Raw genomic sequence first — 18664 nt, 5'->3', positions numbered from 1 at the left:
ATTTTCTTTTCTTAAAAACAAACAAACAAACAGAAACGGGTTAAGTGAGAGAAAAAAATCGTAAGACAAAGAAAAAAAAGTTGTGGCTGTGTTTTAACAGTGGAAGGCTGTGTTCCCTATGAAGATAGCAGAATTCTCCTGAAACAGAACAGGCATAATTGGGACTGAGCGTCTGCTTCTCCGTGTCTGTTGCTGAAGACAGCCACTTCTGGGACAGTGAACAGCTAAGAACACAGTATGTATGGATACATCTATCCGCCCACCTATCCATTCCTCGTTTTTATAACCCACTCACTGCTGGTACAAACGTCCTAAATGCCTTAATTCTCTGCCTTTTAGGATGAGGGATGCCAGGTGTTTAGTAAAAACCTAAGAAAAATAAATGGTGCCGTCTGTCATGCCGGCATCCAGCTGGGCGGGGCAGCGTGTGCATCACCGGGTTTTGCTGTGGGGAAAAGAAGAGCTGGATGCAGAGCGTGGGGGGGGGCGAGGGTTGCCCAGGGCTGCGTGGCCGTCACAGTCATGCAACCCGGACTGCAGATCACACCCTGCAGTGTTAACAGGGTGGGAGGGAGCTCCCTTCACTTGTGAGTGAATCAGCAGGGTGGGAGAGGTAGCATGAACATTCCCAGATTAGACTCCTGCTTTAGGCATCTCCCGCACAATAACGTTCTGGGTTTTTTTGAGTCTGCTTCGTGTTCTAGCCCAGAAACAGCTGCAATCCTTAGCTAGCCAACATTGTCATGGGTCAGGGTTTGGTGTTCACCGGGGAAAAAACTGCCGTGTGTGCAGGAGGCAAGAGTAATGTCTTCAGTATATAATGTTCCTGCATTGGAATAAAAATGGCTAGCAACTGCCTGTATATTTTTAAGGTTTCCAAAAATAGATCTACGTCTCAGGCAAAATGAATGGAGCCAAGACTTAGATGGAAAGAACTGGTAAAGGGTCGTTTGTCTGAAACGGTTAGCGCTGAGATCATCTTCCACATTATACGCCACTACCTGGAAACACGGGCCAGTTTTCTTTTCCCTCTTTATGGCTGTCTGAGCCCAATGTTCCAGCGCATTGATTCACTTGACCAAGTTTCAGTACGGTGGGGAGAACTGACTTAATGTTAGTGGCAAGACTGAGCGCTCCCTCCCTGCTCTGCTGCTGCTTGTAGGAGCTGGAATGCCTGGAGCACGAAGTCAGTCTTGGAGCCCTGGAGAAGCAGAGGGAAGTTAGATATGAGCAGCTGCTCTGAGTGTGAGGAAGAGAAGGTTTCGAATCACAGTGGCAGGTGAGAGGGAAGGTCAGGGAGAGGCGAGCGGGCGTAAGGGCTAACTGGAGGGTAAGACCTCTGGGGAGGTGCACACTCATGTTCCAGGAGGAGTTTGATGTCGATCAGTGACGCCTGAGCCCATGGGGGAGCCTATGGCATTTTGCAGCGGGGAGAAGGAGAATTTAGGAGCCAACTTCAGAACTGCAGTTTGGTGCACAGTGCACCCGTGGGCTAGCCTGGCTCCCAGGGATGGCTCAGCCGGCCTGAGGCTGAAGGTACTATTCTGGCTGCATTTGAGGCTGTCTTCCTTGGAGCTTACTGTCTCCACAGAGGTGCCAGTAGATCTGACTGTCTCCTTGCTCCCTAACTCAGTTCTGCCACCCTGATCCTGGTTAAAATCCGTCCTGCTAAAAATGTTTGAGCAGGTTCAATAGACACACAAGCAAGCCTGGATCATTTTGACAGGTAAGCACGTCTACATTAACAAGTAGTGTGGTGTAATAGGAGCAGATGTGGAAAACAAAAGAGCTGTTGCTGAATATTTAACATTTACACTAAATGTGTTTCAGAGGGAGCTTATTTTGGACTTGCTCTGTTCTGGTCCAATTAACTGAATGCTTGCCAATAGCTGGAGCACAACAGAGGCACTCCTGGAAGCTTCTGGCTTATCTTCATCCAAAAGGAATTCAGTTCAGCAGGTATGAGGCCGCACCATGATGGGAAAAAAAATGCAGTGAATAGGAAATTAACTTCAAAACCAAACCCCTGATCTGAACTAAAAAGCTAATGTAGATGCGGCTTACTTATATAGTTTGGTGGCTGAGGAGCTGGTAATCTCCAGGAGAGCTGGAGCTGGTGATGATGGGGGTGTGTGAACACTTCTTCACGCAGTGCAGTTACAGCCTGAACACCACATGGGTCTGCAGCTGAACGCGCTACAGCCCAAACCACCAACCGCATCAGAGGCAGGGCTGCCTGGGGGTTAGCACATGGCCTCTTCACTGGCTACTGCTTCCTGATAGATAACTGCTGCTTAATGATAGATGATTCTTGGAGGAATAATTCTGTTCCCTCTCCCACAGTGGCCCCACTACGCTGTTGATGAACGCAAAGGGGAGGCAGGCTTAGGCTGTGAATACTGAAGTGATGGGACATTTGCTTGGGCCTCCCCGTGCATGTGAGAAGGCAGCGAGCAGCATTCTGCAGACATGAAACAGGGTCACGGAGCAGACTGGGCATGCGAGGACCTATGTGCTGCTGCCCCAGGGCACTAAATGCTCTGGACCTAAAGAAAAAAGAGGGCCGGGAGAACTGTCCAGGAGTCGAAGGGCTGTTTTTTACTGAGTTTGACATAGACCCAGACTTCATCAAACTGCAGCTTTGTGCTGAAAGCTGGTGATGGTATGGCAGCAGCTTATTTAACCGTCTGTAGAAACCGTTGCTCTGGCTGCAGCAAGCTCCTCCTCTGCCACTCGGTCGCTGGTTCTCTTACCCACGCATGCACATTCACAGAGCACAGGGACCGTATCCTGCTGCCCTTGGGGCTACTGACACGCTCAGGTAGGAGCAATGCCAGGATCTGTTACTCTCTCGTTCTGATTTAGTTTTGAATCTCACAAGTAAGCAAGGAAGTTTTAGGCCAACAGGCTGCACCACCCCCTTTCTAGGACGACCAAGATGCCCAAGTGGATGTGCTGTAATACTGAGTTGTTCAGCGGTACAGGTGTATTTCTACCCATCCAGAGTGAACAGTCAGGCACATGAGCCTGACTTTCCAGCTGTTCTCGACACCTATGCAACATGAGCCCAGGGACACTTTCCAAGTAAAGGGGCATATTCTAGACCATTACTGTGCATGACGATACAAAGTACTAAGATGTGGAGAGTGGGCCTCCGTAATCACCTGCATCTGTTGTGCAAATTTGCAGTTGGTGGGATTTGGATCAGACTCTTGTGCAGTTTTTCCCTTTCTATGTATCACAGCGCCTGGACAAGTAAAACAGCTGTTGTTCTTGTCCTGCCATCTGCCTCTCTGGCTCTTGCTCTGAAGGACTGGAGCCATAAAACCTCAAAAGACTTTAAAAATAAACTCTTTGCACTGACAGCTTCAAAAAACAATCCAGGAAACAATTAGTTTAAATTAAGAATTCAGATATATGCAGAAACATTTAATTATAAATAATTAACACAAAGTATATAATTTGCACTGCTGTCTGAAACCTTAAGATGACAACTTTGTCAGCCCCCTTTAAGACAGCCAATGTTATTATATTACTTTTATAGCTGGGCTAATCAAAAAGAATATAAAATCATCCAGTCAGCCGCTGGCACAGCTCATAGGACCAAGGAGAGCTATCTTCTAGTCTCTGTCCCTAATCTATAGGACAGTACTTTAACAGCCTAATTTTTCTTAGGCTGGGGGTTGTGGATTTTCACTGCCTCAGCTACTTTTACTTTGCTCATGGAGAGGCAAATTGATCAGGCATTTCTTGTAAGAAGAAGAAAGCTGTGATGTTTGAACAGTGTAGGCAGGTCCTGTGTTGCTGGCAGTCTCAGGACTTCCGAAGAAATGAGGTTTGTTACCGCTGTCCCTGCAGAGCTCTGATTTTCCTGTTCACTGCATTCTACCCCCATAAAACAGGCTCTTCATTTCCTCTTCCACCCATTCGTTCCTTCTTTGCTTTCTACGGCAACACAGAGTGACTTACTGGTCAGAGATTCTCCCTGGAATGTTTTTTGAAGGTATTTTCATGGGTGCTGTTTAATGAGGTTTAGGAGAACACCAGAATCTGGAAGTTTATTTGATTGGAAAAAAGAGAGGGATAGGAATGAATAGTTTATATTGGCTCTCCTTTCATAACATATTTTTGGAACAGACACCAACCCCTAGGCAGAGTCCATTTTGCTGTCATCTCAGCACAGCTGCTTTGCTACCTAGCTGATCAGTAACAGTCTCCTTGCTTCAAAGTCAACTGCAAGTAACTTTTAATAACCACTCTGTAGCCAAAACAGTGAAAGTGAGAGTCTGAACCATGCTGAGCCAATAGATCTTTCCTTCCTTGCACCAGCATCAAATGTGGCACGTAGGCGCTGGGCGCCTGAATTCAGTTAGAACCTTTTGAACTCCTCCAGGAGCCATTTGTGAGGAAGACGCTTGGCGATTCACTCATCTCTGTGTATCAGGTCCCTGGCTAGTGTTAAAGCTAGATCCCATTTAATCTCATAAATTACTCCGTATAGCAAAAGGTGTGTGTGTATGTGTGTGTCTGTGAAGAGGGACTAGGCAAGAAAAGGAATTTATAAAAGGTGAAGGGAAATGTGAGATGTCTTTCCAAAGGTTTCTCTAAATCTAAGTTTACAGCCCTTGTAACCAATGCAAATGACAGGTCATTGTTTCACCCATCACTAAAAGGCAAATTAACGCAGGATTTCCTCAAGCCCTTGAAAAAGTTAAGAAGTTGATAACCACTTGTGGAAGATCTGGTCCTGATCTGCATGTCCTCTGAGGAGTGCCTGGGGACTCTGGGTTTGTCTCGGTTGGAGAAAAGGGGGCTGAGGGGCGACCTCATTGCTCTCTGCGGCTTCCTGGGGAGGGGACGTGGAGAGGGAGGTGCTGAGCTCTTCTCCCCGGGATCCAGGGACAGGACGCCTGGGAATGGCTCAAAGCTGCGTCAGGGGAGGTTCAGACTTGACCTGAGGAAACATCTCTTTACCCAGAGGGTGGTCAAACCCTGGAACAGGCTTCCTGGAGAGGTGGTCGATGCCCCGTGGCTGCCAGTGTTTAAGAGGCATTTGGACAATGCCCTTAATAACGTGCTTTAACTTTTGGTCAGCCCTGAAGTGGCCGGGCAGTAGACAAGATGATCATTGTAGGTCCCTTCCAACTGAACTATTCTATTCTATTCTATTCTATTCTATTCTATTCTATTCTATTCTATTCTATTCTATTCTATTCTATTCCATTCCATTCCATTCCATTCCATTCCATTCCATTCTATTCCATTCCACTGATGAGCAGGCAAGCGTACAGCTCTGGAGGACTGGACTCCTGTTGTGACATCTGAAGGCTGCAAACACAGCAGCCCAACAATGTGTTCTGAATGATCACCCAGAAGATAAAGCCTGGGGAATGCAGAACTGGAGGGGGCAGGATGTACATGCGGAGAATGAAATACTTCAGTAAATACCGCCACTTTGAGATCCCTCAGCTGATGATGACAAATTTGAAGTTAAACAGACTCACCTTTTTTTTTTCTTTTTTTCCTTTTTTCTTTTTTTCTTTTTTTTCCTTCTTTTTTTTTTTTTTTGAGAAATATCTTTATAGATCAGCAGAATGGCGGGATAAAGGCTGAACAAATATCCGTGACAGCTTCCCTGGATGATAAGTAATTAACTGGTTACAGCTACAAATATAATTGACATTTTGTCACAGAAATTGTTGTGCACCTAATGAAAGCTCAACAAAGACTATCAGTCTCTGGTTATAATCAGTAAGCTTCTTCCCCCGAACCAGGGCTGGCAAACTACTAGCACTTGTGCAAAGAACTGGTATTTCTAATAAATTTGGAACCAGTTGCCAAAATAACTTGCTGTCACTTCATTATTCTCAGTGGGTTCAATTCAGCCCTGATAAACTTCTGTTGATTCCACTGGAGATACAGGATATAGGCTGAATGTATTTTGCAAGGTCTCCTTCCTCCCGGATTGCAGAGCTCCTCCTTTGTCACCCCATGAACGAAGCGCAAAGAGCCCTGCCAGTCTCTACAGTTTTGCATGGACTAAAACTTTTATGGGCGAGCAGTAAAAATCGCCACGCTCTGCCCAATGTGTCGCAGCACCACTGGCCTCCCTCCCCTATCTCCTGTCATGATCGGGCTCTGCTTGCAGCTAGAGACTCCTGCTGTGATATCTCATTGCGGGTGCTGGTGATCCACGTGCCTTTGGGAGGGGTTTCATTTCAACTAGCCAAACCAAATTGACCTGAAAATCCCTCTCAGAACTGGCTTCTCCCTGGTTCCTGTTCAGTAACAATCAGTTACTGAACTGATTGTTCTTCTAAGGTCCTTCTATGGCCCTTTTTCACCATCTTGGACTGACGGTGTATGCAATTACTCCTGATTATTACATGTTGAAGCCTTCAGAAAACCCCAGTGTAAGTAAGTGCATCCCTGACAGACTGCTATCCAGTGGTCACCTGTGTCAGAGCCGTCTGGAGCCCGGGCCTCAGCCCCGGAGGTTGGACTGGGCACTCACGTTCTCTGGCAGGCATGGAAGGAAATGCCTGGTGGCCTTCGTTACAATCTCTTGAGTTCCCGATCTCTGAGTCAGAAAGGCAGTGGCCCTACATGGTCATCACACCAGTACCATCACCTTGGCTCCACACCAGCCATCTGAGAAGGAGGCAGAGCAGGAGAGAGGGAGAGAGAGGAGAAAACTCCCAGAGAGCCTGTTTCTCTGGGGCACTGAAACCGTGAAGATCTTTGCTGGTGACTCCAAGTCACCTCCCTTTCTGGAGCAAAGCCTAGTAGTGTTGCGTGTAAGCTCTTGCTGGTCTCTGAGCCCCGTTGAATAAAAGATTTGCTAAATTTTATGTCTACAAAGCTTTGGATTGTCCTGTTAAGAAAGTAAGGTGGATGAAGAACAGAGCAACAGGTTTTGTTAGATTTTGGAGCTTTAATTGTTTTTTCTGTCGTGGTTTGTTTACAGTGAGACTTTGCTGCTCTAGACAGCTCTGGTGGGTGTCCCACAGGCTTTGTGGACTGCCTCAGGGCGTAAAATGCAGTGGGTAATTAATGTAGTATTTTACCTCTAGCTCCCTGTTTCCAGTATGTTTTCAGTTGACCATGGTTACTGTAAATGCTTAATGGCCTCTGACAAATACATTATGAGTAAGCACGTTTCCTTTTGGATACGCACCACACCATCAAGCCTAGCAGAATAAATACCACTGGAGCTACTTTTTAGATTAGATATCTTTTCTAAAACTGCGAGCCCTAGCTTGATCCCTCCCATCACCCACAGAAATAACTTCTCTTCACTAGTTCGAGATGGAACAGACCAGCGGGACTTACCCCACCTCCTTGCGCTGAGAAGAAGGCGCCAGTGTCAGTCTCTAAAGCTCACATTGTTCCAACTCTGCACAGATTTCAGAGCTTTTCTACATTAGTGCCTTTCACCCAAACTGGCAAAATATATTCCCATTCATTGTTTTGTCCTTGCTAGTTATGTTATCCGTTATTTGGGCTGTAAATATTTGGGGCGAGGTCCCAGAATATCCATTAGATCTCCCTTTGTTCCCCAGGTTGCTGCGAGCAGGACAAGGTGTAGAAAGCAAGCAACATAGGAGCATTTGCTCCCCTATGGTACATAGCAAGGACAACCGAAGAAGAGACAATTCTAGCAGATGGGTGGTTCTTACATTTTTTTCGTATGGTCATTGCATACATTGCACACCCTTTGTCTGGTTTGAAAGCCTCCTCTTCAGTCTCCTCTTGCACAGACACAGCGTATCCCCAGACGCACAGGGTGAGGTGAGCGGCGTGGGCCACGCAGTGCGTCATTGTCCCTAGTCCTGCCTTCTCCCTTGTTCCTTGCAGGGGCCTCATTGGCAGTGGGGGACTTATGTGCCGGAAGGGAATTACGAAGTAGGGCTTCACAGAGCATCCGGCAGATTCAAATCTCTGGGATTTCCAGGCAGCTCCAGCTATTTCTGCCCTGGGGAATGGACAAGCCAGGAGCTGGGACCGTACACCATAATGAGCTCCCTTCCTTGAGGTGGAAAGGGGGTCAGATAGATGGGGTCACACATCTAATGGCCCCATCAGCTTCTGCCCTGTCCCCGCAGCTGCGTCGGAATGGAATTATTCTCAGCCTTTTCAAATCCTGCCTCCCTAGATGTGGTATGCTCTCCCTTTCCTTTGCCCCTCTCATCCTCCCAGCTTGAAAATCACTGCAAAAGATTGATATGCCTGATGCTCAAGGCATAAAAGTGTTAAAGAGGCAAGGGTGTTTGGAAAGAGTGATTGTGTTTGTTTGGGAGAGAAGATGCTTTTTATCTCTAAACGCAATCAAACACTAAAATGATCCAAGATCATGATTGAAGGCATCGCTCCGTGAACTCGCAGGGATTAACGTCTGAGCAGAAGGAAACTGTAAAAGCAGGAGAAAGAAGCTTACCTGCTATTCAAAGAATAGCTCATAACCAGACTGGTGAATTTTAAATAGAGGACAATCCAGGACCGTGGTGGAGGTGTAGTTCTCATAGTATCGTAACAATTTCATTTCGTGCCTCCCTTGGCCTACGCGAATCAAACTAAATTTCTTCCAGCCCTCTGAAATACACCTTCTAGTATGGAACACCTTTGCTCTGGCTTTTTTTTGTCTGTTTGTTTGTTTGAATTGCATTGCAGCAAGCTGGATGGAATAAGGCCTCTATCCTCTGTCAAAGCTATGCGAAGGGCAGTTCAAGTTACCCAGCATTAGTCCAAAAAAATATATGCTGATGAGATGGCCCCTTGTTTAAGTGCTCATGCTAAATAATTCTGGTATTTCAGACCAAATAATTTATGTGCTTTTTCTGCTTAAAAGAAGGTACTACAAAAGGTTTGATGTAAATGAAACCAAGACAATAAATCCCCAGTGAAATACCAGACCTCCTCCCAGGAGAATGCTTAATGTCATCCTGGTCTAATCTAATTCTGAAATACTTCAGTATTATTTGGGCTCTGACCAGTCTGGAAGTAACAGCAGTTTTGAGGCCCTGGGTAACGTTTCTCATCTCTACAGCCTCCTGCAGGGAGGATCTGTAGTCAGCTGACACTTTTACCCCTTGGAATCTCATCTGCACTTGGGGAGGAGAGATAACCCCTGCCTGCGGCCCTCCAGGAATCCACCGATGCGCCTGTTCTCACGCGCGCCGGGCGGGGAGGGCTCAGCAAACCGGCTGCTTGACACCCCCCGCCCAGCAGCTGGCAAAGGAGAGGTCTGTGGGGGAGCGAGAGCTCGGTGCAGAACCTCCGCAGCAGGAATTCCTCATGACACTGCAGCTGGAGCACCACGCGGTTCAGATGTTTCGGATGTCTTGTCCTCCCCCTCGGCAGGGAAGGGGAAGAGGAAAGGAAGAAGCACGAGAGGAAGTAAAGCCTAGAGACTCATGTGCCTGTCACAGGGAACCCTTGTCTTTCAAAGCGGCACGAGCGGTATTTTGCTTGGCTATCGCTACGAGTCATAGAGAAGAAGGACAAGAGAAGTGGCTGGGGTGAGAAAGAAGTGTCTGTCACGCTGTAGAATTCCCTTTGCTTTGTCTCGTCCCTCAGACTGTTTGTAGGCTGTTCGACATGGGGTCTGTGACTTTCTGTGCACCCGGCCAACGCCGGGCACGCGAGGAGGGGGAATGCAGTTGCTTTGGATCTGATTCACTGGCACGGGGCTTCGTTTGCATCACGGCTCCTGTCATTAGCACTATGAGGAAAATGTGAGGTCCCTGGATGCTAAACTATGGCTCCTTGAATTTGGCAAGGAAACAGGTGGACTTTTATCATCTGAAGTTTTATCATCTTCGTGAAAAAGAATGATTGAATCCTCCAAACAGTTACCTCAGTCTTATGAAGGAATGTTGGAATAGAAGTCCCAGGAGAAGCAGAATCGGGCTCTCCCCGTCACATATGAGTTGTTAAGAGTGGTAATGAAGGAGTCTCCTCAGAGCCACTTGAATTCAGTGAGAAAGCTCACACCTGACATTCCTGGATCCAAACCTGGCAAAAATCACGAGCAAGAGCCTTTATTATTCTGGGTCTCTTCGGTCAGTATCGATTTCTGGAGGAAACAAGTGGAACCCTTTCATGGAGCAGCCTTGCTTAACCTGCTCTAAGAAAGTCTCAATGTAAAAACGAGTCAGAAAAGGAAGAAAACTTTGTAAAATAGGCTCTTACACACCCTGTGACTTTTTGTGTAGGAAAGTTACACCAGTTTACGTCAATCCAGTTCTACTGATATTTTTTCCCGTGTAGGCACAGCATAGAGATACTAGTTCAGGTGAAACCTGCATATTCAGATGAAGCAAAAAAAGCTTATGGACCCCATTTCCATCTCCTGCCAGGTGGCACAGGAACACTTTCATTACTCTCTGTAGTATTACGCCCAGTTTACTCTGGGGTGAGGCAAGGCCTTGTCTCTTAGAAACGTCACTTTTCTTTTTTATAGGGTGAGAACTATTCTGGATTTTCTCTTTCTCACATAATGCTGCATGGTGAGGAAACATCACCTTGAAAAGCAGATCAACGCATTTGATAAGCCTCTACTTTAAAAATTATTTGTGTTATATTACATATATGTTTACAACACTACTATTCCTCGGGGAAAAAAAGAGAAACTTCCTTTCTGCAGACCCTGAGGATTTAATGATGGGTATTTACAAGGCACTTTGAGATCTTTTGAATGAACTGCAATTTTTAAAGATGTACAAAGTGTTATTATGAATCTGATGTCAGTTCCCAGCATGCCTCAGTTTAATATTAATCCCAGCAGAATCCTGTAATCAAATTAAAGAAAACAGTTTGCTCAGCAGGAGTCTGTGCTGAACTGCCTGGTAGAGCTTGGCTTGCTCTCTTCCTATTTTATATCTGAATTGACGTGTTCTCATATTAACACAATCTTCATTTACTCAGCATGCTGGGGAAAAAGGTAGGTAGGAAGTACAGCTAGTCTGCATGGTCTTTCCATCAACCAAGATGGCTTAAAGATTGAAAATGTTTAGCAGATTTGACAAGAGGACACAAATAGGAAGATATGTTTCTACTTTCCTTAAAAAGTAAGATGTTAGATTTATTGAGAACATTTAATTTCCTTCTTCTGGACACAAGTCATTAACTTTGAAAAGAATGGCCTTCCCCCCCCCCCCCCCCGGGGAGAAAATGGGACTTAGGTGGCTGTTTGACAGTTATGTTCAAAGTCCCAAATGAGATGAGATGGCTTCTTTAAATCCCCATGAAAATGCTGGACCTTGATTCCCTCCATCAGTGGTTCCAAAACACAGATGGCACGGGAAGCTTTGGTGAGCGCTCTGCAGCTGGTCCTCGAACTATTTTCATCCCCGACTTTGATTGCTCGTTTATACCATGTGATTATGGTGGTGGCCTCTGGGAAGGCTTGAAGACTAGGGGTGGTTTGCCTGCCAAGCTTCAGGGAGCTACAGCCCCTTGTGCTTTTGAAGCACCTGGAGCCGCATGCGTGCTTTTTAGTTAAACAGGCGGATGCGAAGACCTTGTACATGACAGCGTGCTCGCTGAACGTGCCGAGGCCTGGAGACTGTTGACCGAGCACCACCCCTGCGCTGCACCCCAAGCGAGCGTGACTCGGGCTGAACGGGAGACAAAAGGATCTGGCGCATGTCAGCGCTGCGGTCTTACTTTGAACAGCGCAATCGCCCATAAAATAGTATTATTTTTTTAAGTAATGCCCTTAGCAAGGACCAGAAGTCCCGTGGCACCTGACGTGCAAATAAACTCCGCCGTTCGGGGCTTTCTCGGCTTCCTCGGCAGCCAGTTTCGGGGCGCTGGAGGCCCCCCGGCTCTTGCCCCGGTGGGTCTTCGCCGCTGCTCCGAGGCCGCTTCCTCCCCAGGCCGCCTGGCAGGGGACGGCTCCGACGGGGGCACCGGCGCTTCGCCCTCCCCCGCGGCCGGGCCCCCCGCAGCCTCGGCGGCGACGCCCGCCCCGGCCTCCCCGCGCCGCATGGCCGGGCCGGGCCGCGCCCCGCTGAGGAGGCCGGGGCGGGGGCGCCGCAGCTCCGGCCCCGCAGGAAGGCGGCCGGGCGCGGGGCGGGGCCGGGCTTGCGCCGGGGCGGGCGGGCGGAGAGGCGCGGCGCGGAGTCCCGTTAGGAGCAGCGCGGAGCCCCGCAGAGCCCCACCGGTGCAGGAGGAGCGACCTGCCGTGCCCAGTCCGCCGCGAAGATGCCGAAAACGGTGGGTGCCGCCGGAGCGGAGCGGAGCGGGGGGCCCCGCCGCGGGGGCGGCTCTCGGCGGCGGCCGAGCGGGGCTGGCGCCTGGGGTGGGTGCGCGGGGCTGGGCGGGTGCGGCGGCGCCCGGGCCTCGCGGCGGGAGGGGACGGCGGCGCCCCGGCCGCCCGCCCGCCCGCCTGCCGGCCCGCCCGGGGGGCTCTTCCCGCCTGGGCTCGCCTGCGCCCCGCCCGGCAGCGGCTGCGGCCGGCGGCGGGGCCCGGGAGGCGGCGGCCGCCCCGGAGGGAGAGAGGAGCGGGGGAAGGAGGGAGTCCTGGGGAGGGAGGGCGGCGGGCGGGAGGGGAGCGGAGCCGAGCCCAGCCCAGCCGAGCCGCCTGCCCCTCCATCTTGCGCTCCCCTCCCCGGCCGCTCCCTGCCCCGCCGCCGCGCCCCCGCCCGCGGGGCCGGGCCGGGGCCCCGCCTGGGCCGCGGCTGCCCGCTCGGGGTGGCCGGTTACCGGCGCGGCGGGGCAGCGCCCTGCGGAGGCCGCCGCTCCTCTCCAGAAGCTCCGGCGCAGCGGTGCCCGCCGCCCTGCCCGCCCGCGGGCACTCGGCTGGGTGCGCCCGGCTTGGGACGGCGTGCCGGGCGGAGCTGTCTGGAGCCCGGTGGGGACTTAACGAGTTCTGTGGCCGCCTCTCGTGTGCTCTGTAAAGAGGAGAAGTTGGGGTTTTCACAACTTGTGATTAGTCGGCTTGAGTTGCTAGGGAGCCTTGTCCCAGCTTGACTCGAAGTATTTCTTGGCTGGAGAGATCTCAGTACTTCAGAAAGTCTGGTCAAGTCCGTACTTGACTTTCCTTCTCGCAGCAGGAGTTTGGTGACTAATGAGGAGCATGGGGTTTTTCCATTTAATTTCTCCTGGTTGGAGTGAAAGAATTGGTCCTAGCCCTTCATTGATAAAACAGGAAGGAGCAGGCTGGAAGGCTCTGGATGTTTCCTCACTGGGAGTGATCTGAAACGGCCTAAGAACATCTCATGTTTAAGCTAAGAGTCTGTGGTTTACATAAAGGAGAGGAAAAAAAACCTACCCAAACAAAAACCCACCCCCATGCAAGTGGAAGTTGGAATGGAATCCACCCTGATTTTTTTTTTTTTTACAGATAGTTTAATTTTATTACTTTAGAATAGATATTGAATGCCTGTTTGACTGACTTCTGCTTTTCCTGCTGTCTTAAATGCCAGCTCTCTCGGACAATAGCTGGCTTTTCTTTTTTTTTTTTTAAACATCAACATCTTAAAGGATATCAAACTCAAGCCACTTAAAGGTTAAGACAGTATTTTCCGAAGCTTTAGAAAGGCCTTTCTTCAAATATCAGCAATGATTAGTGAAGATTTACTTCCTAAAAAAGAAAAAAAATACAGGCACCAAGTTCAGTAAGATTAACAGAAGTAGCTCAGGTCAGGGGACTTCTGTGTGAAACGCAGTTGAGACCTCTTAGGCAGGGAGTTCACAGTTGTGATGAGTGGCTGCTTCTAGCGTGGGTCAGCCAAGAAGTCCTGAGCGTGCTGCAGAGACGCGCACGAGGAGGGTTCCCGCTAACAGGCTGAATCCAAACGTTCCGACGCTGCGCTCGCTCCAAGGTGCTCGTTGCAGCCTCCGTATCTGCAGGCACGCCCTAGGCTGGGTTCACGCTCTCAGTCTGCTGCTTTCTGGTTCTGACAGAGCAGTTCTGCTTTCGGAGCTTTTAAAAACTGGAACAGATAAAGAAATGGAAGTGCTTTGCTGTGACACTGTGTATTGCACGCCGCAGATTCTGCAGAAGGCGGTTCAAGTGTTTGTGCCTGTTGAGGTACAGAGCTGCAGGCCTCCTGCTGTATCAGCCCTTGGTTTCCTGCCCCATCTGCCCTAGTTGCAGACCCAACTGAAATAATATTTTAAACATTATTTCTTGAGCTGTGGTTTGCAGGAACAGGATATGCTGGCATAACTGTGTAATCAGTTCTTCATGTAAAGAAACATGACTACTAGTGTGCTAGCTTAAGATTTGTTAATAGCTACTTAATTAACAAAACAGTAAAATGCAAGTGACTTTCCTCAATCAAGGTCAAATGTGGGTGAAACTTGAGCAGTTAGATGTAGCTATACGTGGGCTTCATCACAAAAATAAATCCATTGTGAAGAAGACAGATGGAGGAAGTGTTCCAGGGAGCAGTTCTGGCTGGGCAGGAAAAACACTTGTGTCTCAAGTGTTTGGTAGCTCTTATCATTCATCTCACCAGGCTTACAGAACATGCTGCTGCGTGGCTTGAGCAGCAAAACCTGTTGAGTTCCGAGCCCCTACTTCTCGTTAAACTCAGCTAAATGTTAACGCATCTAGCTAGAGATTGCCGTTTCGTTACATGAGATTTTCTACAAGTGGCACTCTGCTTTGGTGCACTGTTAATAGGAATCCAAGCTTAACTCTGGTAACCTTCGAACTAGTGGCACGTGATCTGCTGTTGTGCCGCGTAACGTCTGCGCGACTGGGGGGGTTGGCTGCTGGAGGTCTTGTAGGCTACGTAGGAAGTCCATCATGGGTCGGCCTGCTGATCCTGCCATGCCCTCCACAGGAAAGCTTCACTGTTTCATCTAGAGCGATCTTAAGCAACCGACTCTGGCTTATAATTTTTTTGTTCTGAAAAGCTTGTGAGACATAAACAGTTAAAGTACACAGCACAGAGGACATATAATCCCCCCACACCTTGCATTGCGGAGGGGTGGAAGCGGTTGAGTGCTAAAACTAGTTGCCTCTTGCAAGCCGTTGTCAAGCTCTGAAAAGTCTCTCCCCCAGTTGCGAGAAGTCTGTTTACTGGCCGCGAGCAGGCCCTGATCTCGTGCTTACTGACGAGCGCACTGAGTCATTTCAGGCTGGGCAGAGCTGGAAGTCACACTCGGTTCCAAATCCTGATAGAAGTGAATGAGCTGTCATGTTGATGGCTAGTCCAAGCCCCATAGTTAGTCACTCAAACTTCAGTGTTACAAAAACCGTCTTAGTTGGAGGACTGGGAGGGAAAGCGACCTTTTCTGTACAGTCATGCCCATTTAATGGGCTGATACTTTACTCTATTTTTAGTTATTAGAAAAAGCAATGTTTCTGTGTCGGGATTCATTAGCTGCTTTGCCTATGAATGTACTTACTTGGTGGCTGTATGGATGGATCGGCCACTGAACTTGAAGCGTGAGCATCTGTCGTGTACGAGGTGTGCATTCAACTGTCCTGTCACTGGGACTTGAGCAGTTCAGTTTTAGGTAACGTAGTCTTTACTCGTTGTAGCGAAGTGGGTTTAATCAGAGCTGATCTCGTGCATACAGAAAGCTTCAAACTAAGGTATAATAAAGTTCGGACTCCTCTTGTTGTATTAGCAGAACTAAGTGTTTCTCTCGGTGTTCAGAACGTAAGTCTCCAGGTTTCTAGGGCAAAGTGTTACTGCAGAGAAAATCCACTTGGACAAGCATGAAGTCTTCAGCACAAAAGAACAGTAGGATTCATAGGTCTCAGATCTATGATGCTATTTAAGATTTTTTAAAAAAGTCTTTTCTGATGTTGCCTTTTCCCTTAATACTTTCTAAAACTCAGTGTAGCAATAGCCATTGGGGCCTTCAGGGACCCTGTCTGTAGCTTAAATTGATCGTCCTAATTCCCAGTTGGACTCCAGAGGTCCTCAAAGCATATCTCCCTTTGTTCTTTGGAACTGCATAGGTCTGGTTAGAAGAAAGGTAACTGAGAGGCTGGGGTAGGTATCGGGAGAATCCTCTGGATAATTCGTTTCTTGGTGTGTAGCTACTTGCTACCAAATGCTGCACCAAGACGGCAGCTGTAAGCAGAGTGCTACACTTGCTTGGGTGATCCTTTTGTTTCTTGCGGAATTTGCTAGAGGTCTTGAAAGCTGAGAGGGGAGGATGGACAGTGATGGAAACCATGACTTGTAATGGACGGACACTTTTCTTTTGATGCCCTGGGTTTGGATCCTCTTGTGCTATGAAGGAACGCTAGAAGCATTCCAGGTGCATTCTGTCTTACCTGAGGAGCAACCCTTTGGTGTTACATCTCGGGAAACTTGGCAGCATTGATCAAAGTTAGACAGGCTTTGGCGCGACATGGGCGCTAGCTTGTTAGGCAAACTCAATCCATTGTACCTTTCTTCTAACACTATCAGGTACATGGAGTTGCCGTAAAAAGGTGCGTTTGAGAGCTCTCAAAGACCTTGCTTTATACAGAAGTCTGTGTTGCCCCTGTTTGTGAATTTGGGATGACTTTGTACTTCAGCAGCAACAATAGCTAAACGTGCTGAGCGTACAGTGGCACCAGGTAAACTACTGGACCGGAATATGATGAATTATCTGTAGCTTTATACCTACCATGGGATTTTACAAACCAGGAAAGGCCCTTACACCCTAGCTTGTATCGTATTCATCAGCTTGGTTCCTAGATTCTGCGAGAATAGCGAGGTTTACCTCTTGTGCAGATGAAGCAGTTAAGCCCGATAGTGAGCAAAAGCTTCTGTTTGGTGCTTCTGGGCCTTCTACGTTAAAGTTAAACAGGGAGTTTAAAGAATACCCTTGATGAACTAGCGTTCACTTTGCTTTTACATACTGGTAAAATCTCGCTTCCACTTCTTACGGCAAGCCTTGCACCTAACTGGCAGGGTTGTGCAGAAACATCAGTGATAGTGGCTTCCGAGTGCCTGATCTGACGGGGTAGTCGTGATCCAGTTCTTAGAACTTTGATGCAACAGTGTTAGGCCTAAGAGTGCTCATCGTACCAGAGGTTCTACAAGATTAAACTTTAATCTAGAAGATTAAAAAATGTTAGTTGAGTCCTTCCTTTTGTGTTTGACCTCTTGATTTGTTGCTTGAGGCAGATGAGCAAGAAACAGGTTGGTGAGGTGCACACAATAAAAGGAGCCCAGGGAAAGCTTTAGATCTGCTGCTTCTGCTGGAGAGAAGCGTGCCTGATGTCAGGGGTTGGTCATGGCTCCTTGCAAACAGCCCGTCCCCTTAGCTCCTGGGGTGACCGCCTTGTCTGATCAATCACCCCCGAAGGTTAATTACAATTCTTGCTTTTCTCGCGAGGATAGTTCATAAGATGTCTTAATATGGACTCTTTTTTTGGACAGGAAATGGCATCACTGCCTCTAGAGGAAACTTGTTTCAGTTGTTTTATGTATCGTGTCTGGTCTGAAGTGAAATGCTCCTGCACGGAGCTCGCTCAGGTCCCTAGGTAGCGAGGTGACAGACGGCTGACAAGCTGAAACGGAACGATTCGGCCACCTTCCGTCGTGCTTCTTGCGCAGCTGGGGGAGCGGGGGAGCAGCAGGCGGCCGGCGAGGCCGGGCCCGGGGAGGCCGTGCTGCGGGGCCGGTGCTTTTCGCAGAGAAACTCCTGGGGAAGAGGTGGCCCTGGCCCGGCTCCAGGTCAGAGAGGAAGCTGACTAAAAGCTTCCTCTGGCTGCGTCATCTCCTGGCCTCTTTCCTGGCTTGGTGCAGCTCAACCAACCTTATTTGGCTGGCTTCTTTTTTTTTTTTTTTTTTTTTTTTTTCTCCCCCCTTCTGTGCAGCGAGAGGGCCTCCCTGAATTTGCACAATAAAGCTGTTATCTGTGCTTAATCGCTGTTCCGAGGACTACAATGGGGTCTGCTCGAAAAAGAGTTCCAAGATCTCAACACTTAACTCCTCGGGTGTCGTGTCGTCGTCCGTCCCCCCCCCCCCCCCCCCCCGGTGTCTGTTTGTCTGTCTGCTAGATGGTTATACTAGAAACCAAGCTGAGGAGTCTCTCTGCTGCTGCAGACACACTGCTGGAAAAGAGGAAATCCCTCCCTGCCCAGGAATAATCCAGGGCAATTAACTGATGTAAATTAAGAGCACTAGTAAGCAGCCAGTTAATTGCTCGCTTCTCCCTAGGGGTGTTTGGGAACAGCAGGGATTTGCAGAGTGCAACCAGTAACACTGCATCAAAGGAGCCCGTTTTCATCCCATCTGGAACTCCCGAAGCAGGCTGAGGTCTCCGGATTCATGGAAGGCTACTCCTTTGGGCAGGCCTCTTTGTAGGGCTTCTGTGGCTGTCTCTAGGTGGAGCATTCCAGTGTTTTGGACGTTGTGGGCATAAACCCCACCCTTCTGACTCCAGTAGCTGATGCTGACTCTTACTGCCATGTTTAAAAGATCGTGCAGCGAATGCTTGGCAGGGATGTAGGAAGAGACAGTCACTGGCAGGCCTGGTGGTTATAAAACCACAGGATCCGTTGCAACCGTTCAGAGGTTTAAAATGTGAAATTGCAGAGGTTTGGGCCTTAGATTGACAAGAGACCATTATGGCTGCAGCAACTGTGGATACATCAGTGATCTCTGCTGCTTCCTTCCTTGCAGCTGTGGAAGGATTCCTTCACTTGGGTGGACGTGTGATCCTCCCGTGGAGTACTGGGGCAGTCAGAAATTCC

At 48.8% G+C, this 18664-nt stretch overlaps 1 protein-coding gene across 1 annotated transcript in view; it reads left to right on the top strand.

Annotated features, from left to right (window-relative positions):
- Positions 1–12062: 12062 nt before the first annotated feature.
- The window catches only part of MSN (moesin), a 47133-nt gene continuing 40531 nt past the window's right edge, over positions 12063–18664 (top strand). Inside the window, exon 1 of the mRNA XM_075513318.1 lies at positions 12063–12219. Coding sequence (XP_075369433.1) covers positions 12208–12219 — 12 coding nt within the window. The 5' untranslated portion in view covers positions 12063–12207. The remainder of the gene's footprint in view (positions 12220–18664) is intronic.

This window comes from Mycteria americana, chromosome 10 (assembly GCF_035582795.1).
Source record: "Mycteria americana isolate JAX WOST 10 ecotype Jacksonville Zoo and Gardens chromosome 10, USCA_MyAme_1.0, whole genome shotgun sequence".
Classification (NCBI taxonomy): Eukaryota; Metazoa; Chordata; class Aves; order Ciconiiformes; family Ciconiidae; genus Mycteria; species Mycteria americana.
Note: the sequence above shows the minus strand (reverse complement) of the source record. Positions and strands in the feature narration are given on the sequence as shown.